The sequence below is a fragment of the Notamacropus eugenii genome, chromosome 1, assembly GCF_028372415.1.
Source record: "Notamacropus eugenii isolate mMacEug1 chromosome 1, mMacEug1.pri_v2, whole genome shotgun sequence".
In the NCBI taxonomy this organism is placed as follows: Eukaryota; Metazoa; Chordata; class Mammalia; order Diprotodontia; family Macropodidae; genus Notamacropus; species Notamacropus eugenii.
Window position 1 is genome coordinate 716,834,111 of NC_092872.1, and position 9,852 is coordinate 716,843,962.

The 9,852-nt window shown below is 48.7% G+C and overlaps 1 protein-coding gene across 1 annotated transcript; it reads left to right on the forward strand.

The window, feature by feature from the left end:
* The first annotated feature begins 505 nt into the window (after positions 1–505).
* On the forward strand, positions 506–9,176 carry PGAM2 (phosphoglycerate mutase 2). The gene is made up of 3 exons (XM_072636739.1): positions 506–1,859; positions 1,984–2,164; positions 8,974–9,176. Exons 1-3 carry the CDS (start codon positions 1,005–1,007, stop codon positions 9,138–9,140), a joined length of 1,203 nt encoding a protein of 400 aa, XP_072492840.1. The 5' UTR covers positions 506–1,004; the 3' UTR covers positions 9,141–9,176.
* The last annotated feature ends 676 nt before the right edge of the window (positions 9,177–9,852 follow it).

Genomic DNA, 9,852 nt, shown 5'->3' on the forward strand with positions numbered 1-9,852 from the left:
CTCTGTGGTACTCCCTTCTCTCTAGGCTTTCAGAACAAGTGTGATTGGAGGAGGAAGGGCTTTGAACACCAAAGGACTTTCTATTTGATTTTGAAGGTCATAGGAGGCCCTGGAGTTTGAGTAATAGGGTGACAAGGTCAGATCTGCATTTCAGGACAACCCCTTCCATGGCTGAATGCGAGATGGGTCAGAGTGCCAAAGATGCAGTACAAAAGTCATTATCTTTCCCTCTAAACCCTCCCCTGGTCTTCTTCGACCCTGGACAGCCAGGTCAAGATGTCTGGAAGGCAGTTGGAGATGAAAGATTGGAAGTCAGCAGAGAGATGGGGGCAGGATTAGCAGATTGGAGAATCATCAGCATGGAGCTGGTCATTAAATCCACGGGGGTGATGAGATTACCAAGTGATTCAGGGAGCACCTGGGCAGGGCTGGTTGGTAGGAGTCATGGCATAGCACTGGTCCAGGGCTAGTATAAGGGACAGAGATTGCTGGGCACTGCCATTGGCTGGAGTAGGGGAAGGGATGTAGAGGGAGCCTGTGGGGATGGAAGTTCAGCTTTAAAATTCAGCTTTCAAGTACAAACTCCTCAAACTATTACATTGGGATGTCAGAGGCAAAGGAGGTCCCTGAGACCGAAGGCTCATTTTTACAAACTGAGAGGGGTCTTCTCACTCCTACTACCCTTCAACCCCACCCCCTCCCCTCCAACTGGGACAAGGCATTTGTGTATCACCATAGTAACAGCACTGTCACCTTTACCCATATCTGCCTATGGCCTCCAGAACCCCCTCCCCAACCCAGCTTCCTGGGTGCCCTGGGGGGGAACCTCTGTTTTTCCAGAGCCCCCAGAAGGCCCATACTACTTGCCATCAAGGTGTATGTCAGCCCAGAGTGTGGGGCCTCAGCATTAGAAAGCTCAAGACACCTAGAACCCCCAAGTTACTCCTTGATCAGGCCTCCTGGCGCTCCTCCAACACTTTAGGGCTCTGAGGGTAGGAGCCAAGATGGCCCCCCGGGATCCCCTCATTCCCTCAGATGGCCCCTCTCACCTTTGCACCCAAACTCAGGTCATCCTGCCACATCATCCCAGGCCCAGAGGCCCCCAGACCCTGGGCCAGGCTAAGGGAGTCCCTGGGCAAGGGGCCCAGCCCAGGACTTATTTTGGACAGATCCACCACTGTGGTCGACTCTCAAGAGTTATTTTGAGACTGGCTCCCGTCTGCCAGCCTTGGGCTCCTCCTTCTCACAAGGCCACTGACCACCTGCCACTGTCCATCTACCTCCCACAGGCCCAGAATGCTAGCTGGCAATTAGTCAAGGGGGGAGGGGTGGAGTCAGAGCATCATAAAGCCAGGAACACTTGGCCGATAGACTGTGCTCCACTGCATTTCAGAGCTGTCTCCACTGCCCATATCCCCTCTGCTCTGCCCGCCACCGCCATCACCATGCCCACCCACAGGCTGGTGATCGTCCGCCACGGCGAGAGCACGTGGAACCAGGAGAACCGGTTCTGTGGCTGGTTCGATGCAGAGCTGAGCGAGAAGGGGATGGAAGAGGCCAAGCGTGGGGCCCAGGCTGTCAAGGAAGCTGGCCTGCAGTTTGACATCTGCTACACCTCAGTGCTGAAGCGTGCCATCCGCACTCTCTGGATCATCATGGATGGTATAGACCAGATGTGGCTGCCCGTGATTCGAACCTGGCGCCTGAACGAGCGCCACTATGGGGGTCTCACAGGCCTCAACAAAGCAGAGACTGCCGCCAAACATGGGGAAGCACAGGTCAAAATCTGGAGACGCTCCTTTGACATCCCACCCCCACCCATGGATGAGACGCACCCCTACCATGCAGTCATCAGTAAGGTGAGTGGGGGTGTATGGAACCCAGGGCTGCTCCCTTCCTCAGGCCAAGGGGAGGGTTGGTACATGAGGACAATTTGTTTGGGCCCCCTGGTTAGGAACTCATCATCTCTATTGCCCTCAACAGGAGAGGCGCTATGCTAGTCTGAAGCCTGGGGAACTGCCCACCTGTGAGAGCCTGAAGGATACCATTGCCCGAGCTCTGCCCTTCTGGAATGAGCAGATCGTCCCCCAGATCAAGTCTGGGAAGAGGGTTCTCATCGCTGCCCATGGCAACAGCTTACGAGGCATAGTCAAGCACCTGGAAGGTAAGATCTCTATGACTCTGTCCCTGGCAATGGGAGCTGGCCTGTGGCTCCCTGCAACATACTCCCATCCTGACGAGACCAGCAGGGCTCCTGATCTGAGCTCTAGCTCCTCCCCAGTTCCCCCACCTCCAAAACAGAAGATAGCCATGGAGCCGTGAAGTCATGTGAAGAGCCTGGTCCCCACTCCACAGGCTCATTTCTTAATCAACCCATATAGGTTTTTCTTTTGGAGATAACAGCCAGGATGGGATATGGCTCACTAGAGGAATACGCTTCATATCCTGCACCAGCCAGCTCTGGGGGGTGACACACAGAAGCCAGGACTCCAGAGAAGTGAATTACTGCACTTGGGCCCCACCCTCCAAGACCAGTCAGCTTGGCTAGGAGACTACTGAATTCATATTGGCCTTAGACAACTCTGCAGCACCTGTGGCTGCCAAATACTCTGGGGGAGGGAAGACCCTTTTTCTTATGTCACCTGAGCCTGAACCTCAAGACTCAGAGGGTGGGGTTGGGGGGTGGGGTGGATGATGAGACAGGAAATGAGGGACTGGGGCTGCTACACATGCAACAAGCTTTTCTATTCCTCAGTTTCCCTAACAGTGAGGTGAGAGAGTGAGGCTCCAAAGTCCCTTTAGCTCTGGACCTCAGATCTTAGTCTCTGACAGGAGCATGCTGTAGAGGAAAGACCCTTGGCTTGGGATTCAGAGTTCTAGCCCCTAGTACTACCGACAGCCTGGCTGTTCTCTGCAGATCTGTGAAATGGGAAGTTTAGACTAGGTGGCATAGTAGACAGAGTGCCAGCTCTGCAGCCAGGAAGACCTGAGTACAAATCCAGCCTCAGACACTCACTAGCTGTGTGACCCTGGTAAACTCATTTAACTGTTTCCTGCCTCAGTTTCCTCATGAGTAAAATGGGGACAATAATGGTACCTATCTTCCAGAGTAGTTGTGAGGATCAAAAGAGCTCTTTGTACAGTGCTTAGCAAAACTTAAAGCTGTATACAAACACCATGATTATTGTTAGTTTGAACACTATAAAGCAGACTTTCCAGTGCTTAATCAGTATTTAGATATTCTTAAAGGAGCTCACAAGTTTCTCCAGTGTTAACACTCTTTGCTCCTGCATTCTGACACCATGAAGCTGTCTGCTTCCCTGTTTCTTTCCTCAACACCCCAATGACAATTCTGCCAGAGACAAGTCACCATTGCCCCCAGGCTCTCCCTTTGGTGACCATCACCCATGCTGAGTGGAGCTCCCCCCCACCCTGAGGGAAGTGGGGAGGGAAGGAATAGACATGTCCATATTTGTGTAAGAAAGAGGACAGGGTGATAACATACATACGGAAATGACGTGGACAGGTTGGTGAGAATAAGGAATTGAACAGCTGCCTCTACCAGGAGGCAGGTTTCCCCACCTCTGCTCTAGGCTCTATATTAAAGGCTTCAAAGAGACTGGGAGTTCTAGCCCCATAGGTAAAGGGCTACTAAAGGCCAAGACCCAAGCCTGTCTCCTGAGTCTGAGGGCAGGTGGGTGGGACAATGGCAGTTGGTGGGTGGTCACTGAAGCAAGTGCCAGCTGCTAGTGTCACAAATAAGCAGTCAAGGACAGACACCTGGCATCTGCAAGTTCCTAGTTTGCCCCAGAGCTCCTAAATGTTGCACAGGGAACTGGCCTTCTGAAATCTTGTCCCCTTGGAGACACATTAGATTGTGGTCCGGCTTGAGCAGTGGGGGTGGCCAGGTGGGAGTGGGATGAGAGGTTTCTTCTCTCTAGAAACCCCACCCTTTATCTTAGCTGCTTGAGCAGACTGGGATCTGACAGAGCCTGGAAATGAGGAAGCAGGCATTTCATCCTCTTCCTTCCTAGGATTCTCTTAACTCGCCTCATGAAACACATCTGCAATCCCCAAGGAGAGGTCTGGGAGAAAAAAAGGATTTAAGATGGGGTGCAGTGAAGGGGAAAGCCTTAAGCATGGCCTGATTGGCAGGCACATTTGCTATATGAATTCAGCTCAGACAAGCTGGTCCCCCCAGCTCTCTGTTGCCTTCTCCTTTAGCCCCCATGTCCCTTACATTGGGATGCTCCCTATGGCTGAGAGCACAAACTTTGCCCTGCTCTGTCTCTTCAGCTCTTAGCCCAGGCTCCAATTTTGCTTTCACTTAGATGCCTCAAGGTCTGGCTGTCACTCCATGACCTTTGAGAAAGAACAACCAAGTATAAACGTTGGTGCCATTTATTTCCATGGTACTGCCCAATGGTGAATGAGACCTAGAAGCAAGGAGACCTGGGTGGACTCTGAGGAGATTCCACCCCCAGGGAAAATCTTTCCTTATATGCTCCATGCCAGCCCCTCCCCCAATCAGGACTCAGATGGCTGAGGCCAGGCTAAATCTTCTCCACCCAGCTCAGGAAGTGACCATAAGAGGAGCCCACTTCTTCCCCAACTAGGTGGCCAAAGAGGGGAGTCTCCTTCTGCTCTTGGTGTACAACTTTTACAAACTCAGGTTTCTTGCAGCTCTAATTTTTCATGATTCTTAGCAATGGCATGGCCCAATTTTCTCATTTTAGAGATGAAAAACCACCTCAGGTAGGCAGAGGTGGCTGCTGCTGGCACTGGGGTGTATGACAGGTACAGGAGAGGAGGTGAATTACACACACACACACACACACACACACTCACACACACTACCCATGGCTCCCTCAGAGGATCCTCCAGCAAGCAACTCCCCAGCTCCTAACCCACTACACCCAGGCTGATCCAAAGACAAGGGATTGGCTTAGGTAACCTTATAAGATCTATTCCAGCACTACATCTGATCCTGTGACCTTTATCTCTTTTTTTTTTTCAATGCTCATCGGATCCATTCTAAGTACTTAACAGACTTTTACTGATTTCAGTCAGGGTGGCCTTGTTACTAATAGGTGTTTTATCTCTTTGAAAAGGGAATTAGTCTGTGATCCGGTCCCTAATGTCTTGTAAAATGGACACTGGATAGGCAGTGTACTTGAGTGGGACAGGGGGCTAGATTTGGAATCACAAGCCCTGGTTCAGATTCCAGTTCAGCAACTTATGACCCATGCGACCTTAAGCAAATGCTCTAACTGTAAGGTCCATTTCAGTCCTACCTAGGATCCTGTCAACTTCTGAAAAAAAAAAAAATGAAGGCAAACCTTTAAAGGTCATGAGAATTTCAAGGTGGAGTCTTATTTGTTGCTCCCTTGGGCAAATTTAAAGCTTATTCAAAAGTGAGATAACTTGAGCCTCGGGAGTTGTGAAAAATTCCATTAACAGTGTGGAGCTTTTCAAGTTCAAAGCCAAAGAATTTCTATGGTGTCTTTGAGAGAAATGCAGATTTGATATAAATGTGCCACCCTTCCCACTTTTTTCTAAGAGCAGGCTCTTAATGGAATTCTCATAGTTTGCTGCTCTGTGGACCTTCTTGAAATACATCAGAAGCAGCTGGCAAGTTGTCGGGAAAGCTGATGGGGCAAAAACCAAGGGACCTCAGGTTACCCTATGGCCAGCCAGCTTGCAGCCCCTACCCTTGCCTGGTCATATCGTTCACGCTTTCCTCCCTTCAGATTGGCAAGTGTTACAGACTGCAATTAACCTATATGCAGTTAACTCCGTCTCCAGACCAAAAATCTGGGGGTTTATCCTACTCTGAAAAGTGACATTTAAAATTTTTCATTGCTCTGGACCCTTTTTTCCTTTTGGGGGGTGTCTGCCACGGTAACTCCTAAACCTCTTTTCTAGGCATGCCCTGTTGATTTAGGTAACATGCTAGCAACTCTAGTTCCTTGAGGCTTCACTTGGCATTAATGCAAAGTAAAGAATACTTGGCAAGGTCTTATCTGTACTTGTAATAATAACAATAAACAATCTCCTAAAAATGTAGATTTCAATTCACAATTGCATTTCAGAGAGGGGTTTTCAAATGTCATGTTTTGCTGTTATGAAAATACCCAAGTGTTCCCTTGGAAAATGCCCTGTATTATAATCACTTTTTGGAGAGGGAAGGTTATCAGTTTTCTGCCTCACCCATTTTCAGCCTGAGACTAAAATTCAGTTTCCTAACAAGATCCGTCTGATGTCCTGTAGTCATCCCTACATCAGTGCAGGCTGGGAAAGACGCTAGACATGCAATGTGATATGAAGAGAACAAGCAGGAGAAGGCAAAGAGGTTTACTCTCCAGGTGTCATTTTTTCCGAAAATTTTCAACTAACTCCTGGTATAAGCACCCAGAAAATAATATTTATGATATCTATGAAACCCTCTAGTCCAGTGTCCCAAAGGTTTCTTGCCTCAAACCTCCAAACCAATACGTCCATATAGATGGAGTGGGCTAAGAACTGAAAAGGTAATTTTAATAAGCTAAAACACTGCGGGAAAAAGCTGTTAAAAGAAAAACTGCAGAGATCACCACAGGAAATGACTGGGGCAGGTACTCTGTGGTGACAGATGAAGAAAGGGAGAAACTATTACTGCCATTAGAAATTCAGGTTTTTTAAGATTGTTTTTTTCTTACTCCAAGTTATTTGTACCCTGAAAAATTTTCTCGTTTTCCTTTCTCCAGCAAGGTTTCTCTTCCCACACCTCAGGATGAGTCTTTCTCATTGCTTCCATGACCATCAGAATGGAGTAAATAAGGCGGCATATTGAGGTCTTCCTTTTCCTAATTGTGTTCAAATCCAAGTGTCTGAGAGCCCAAAGTTGGGTCCCAGCAAAGCAGTGTATAGTATACTCAGAACTTAACCAGTTGACTCACATAAAGTAAGCTTTTCAGAAGGTAAGAAAGGTATATATTATATCTGGCTTAAGTTTGCTGAAAGTGCACTGCTATCACTTTATTTTATGGATACTGTTGGGACACAACAGATCTTTCTCAAACACTCAAACTGCACTACACTATACATGCCCCAGATAGTGAATGTCATGCCACCTTCCATATGGGGAGTTGGCCAACTACTAAGAGAACTGAAAGCTACAGTGCACAATCAGGGGCTGCTGATGAGTTCTTGTGATTGTTCAGAAAGCTGAGTGGGCAATTATCTTCCACAAGCAGCAAGTAAGATGGACAGATATCCTTCCAGCAAAGAACAGAGCATCTGGTGTTAATGAAATGTTTTTTGTAACTATTCATGGTTAAATAGTGCGAATTCCTGCTTTTCTGCAACTTTTCTTTTTTGCTCTGGGAATATGAGGCAGATAGCAAAGAAGCTTGTACGGAACAACAATTCCTGAAGCTTTCGATGATGAGATGCACAGGTTCTCAACAAATGAACACAACATTTCAGGTCCAGAGTTGTAAACAGGTCCCAGCTGCTGGTAAGGAACTTGGGGGCATTTCTGATAGAAGAATAAAGTGGTTTTCTATACACACATGCACACAGGCCCACCAAGGGGATCGGGCTTTTCTTTCACACAGAAAGTTAGGGATGAGGATGGCACAAGAATTTTGGTGTCTCTGGTCTTTTCACACCTTGTTCCTTCACAAGCAGTGGCAAAGCTGCATGCCAGTCTTCAGCGGGCAAGAGGGTCAGTTGCTCAAGCTCATAGGGGTTCACACAGGGAACCTACCTCCCAAAACATTAAGGTCTGGTCACCAACAAGCAACAATAAACATGATAAATGGTAATGAGACTAGGGACAATTCCAGGTACGTTTGGTCACCGATACATATCCCATCAAGGCTTCACCCTAACATTTAACACCTCCCCCATTCCAGCCCCATCTGATCTCCACTCTTCCTGAGCTTTCATTCCCTCATCCTTTGTGTGAAGTGTTTTGAGATCCTAACTTGGAGCAACCATAACCAATCCCTGGAGGGCAGAAGACAGGGCAACCTCTATAGCCTTCCAGAACCCCACCCTGCAGAGGAAATAAAGCTGGACTCAGCCTCACGGGGGCCAAGGTTTGAATCTTGGGCAAATCCCTGGGCCTCAGTTCCGTCATCTGCACAATGGGGTGGAACTAGGTGCCATCCAAGTTCCCTTCCTAGTCTTCAATTGATCTTTTGTATTTCCAGTGTCTAAAAAAAAAAAATGGGGAATGCGTGGGGGTGAAGAGTGTCCTTAAAGTAGGTTCTATATGAAGAAACACATTTTGCATTCGATGCCTGATAGCTACAGGTGTCTTGGATCAAGAGCTCCACCCCAGACCTGTCTTCTGGGCTGAACACAACCGGGTGGAGCTCACTGCTGGGTGAGGATGCTAAAGGTCATGTTGCTATTCCAGGCAGACTTGATAGCATGAGACCAGACAGGGTCAGGTTTCCACAAGCAACTCCCTGCCCTTCCCATGCTGCGGGGGAAGTTACTCTCCTCCCTCTTGGCCCAAGAATTAACCACTATTTGGCCCAAACCCATTTCATGCCCAATAACCTCTGGAACTGGGCCAGCTAAATAATTATGGGTTCAAAGCCAATGAGACATCAGACAAGTTACCTGAAGTCTATGGTCCTGAGGTTTCTCATCTGTCCACCTCCAGAGGTGAGACGAACGGAGCAAGACAGGTTGTGATGAGCCATTGCACACCCTCCCCCCACAGGGAGCTTCTTCAGCATGGCCTTTCTTCATTAACTTCTTAGGGATTTGTCTTTGACAGGGATTTATTTGCTTTAGGGACAGCTGGCCCAGGCCATAAAGGTCATTGGAATGCCAAGGAGGTTACCATCACTGTCCACTCCATGAGGCCCAAACACTGCTCCTGACTTGACCCCACAGCACTCCTTCCTAGGCAACTCCCAGGAGGCAGATCAGGGACAAAGCAGCAGGCTCAATGCTAACTCCTGTTATTCACAGGCATGTCAGACGAGGCCATCATGGAACTCAACTTGCCCACTGGGATCCCCATTGTGTACGAACTGGATGACCACCTGAAGCCCACCAAGCCCATGCAGTTCCTTGGGGATGAGGAAACAGTCCGGAAGGCCATGGAGGCTGTGGCCGCCCAGGGCAAGGCCAAGTAATGGAAGCAAACTGTGCAATAAAGTCACCTCCACCCATTCCTCCTGTTGAGTCTGAGCAGGTATCTGACAAATTGGCAAAAGCGAGGGGCAGAAACATTTGTGAAATGGTCCTGTGCACATCAAGGAGGACTGTGACAGGGACAAGGCCCTCAGTAGCTAGTCAGTAGGAAGGAAGCTAAGGCATCCCACTCTCAACTCTGCCTATTGACACCATCCCAGCACCCTCAGAGCAAACAGCCACATTCCTGTATCCTAAAAACCATCCCTGGCCAGTGCTGGCCCCGTCAGCTTGTGCCTGACAGCCACAAAGAAGCCGCAGCCATCAGGGAGGGCTGTGGGAGGCTTTCATCCTTCTACGCCAGTAGCAGTTTACTACAATGAATGACCAGCATCATCAGCACCTCCTGGAGGCTCCCACCTCAGGGTCATCCAGAATGTGAAGGGGCTGGTCCACTTCAACAGGGAAACAATCCTCTAACAGCTGAAAACACAGTAGTGCTCTCAATACCCAGAATCTGAGGGATACCCAGTTACAATGCATACCAGGGGGTAAAGGAATTACCCACCCCCAAGGATGTTGCTCTAGAACCTAGGCCCTTTATAAATGTTTCAAGGTCATCCCACTGCTTCTTTCTACACAGTCCGGGAAAGGAACTAGTTTTTATTTGCCTAATGCTGTGGGATGGGATGGAAATGGGGAGAAGCAAGCAGT

Coding starts and splice junctions, on each gene's coding strand:
- PGAM2 (XM_072636739.1), top strand. CDS start 1,005: ATGGCCCCCCGGGATCCCCTCATTCCCTCAGATGGCCCCTCTCACCTT. Junction 1,860..1,983: donor ACCATGCAGTCATCAGTAAG/GTGAGTGGGGGT, acceptor TGCCCTCAACAG/GAGAGGCGCTATGCTAGTCT. Junction 2,165..8,973: donor CATAGTCAAGCACCTGGAAG/GTAAGATCTCTA, acceptor TGTTATTCACAG/GCATGTCAGACGAGGCCATC.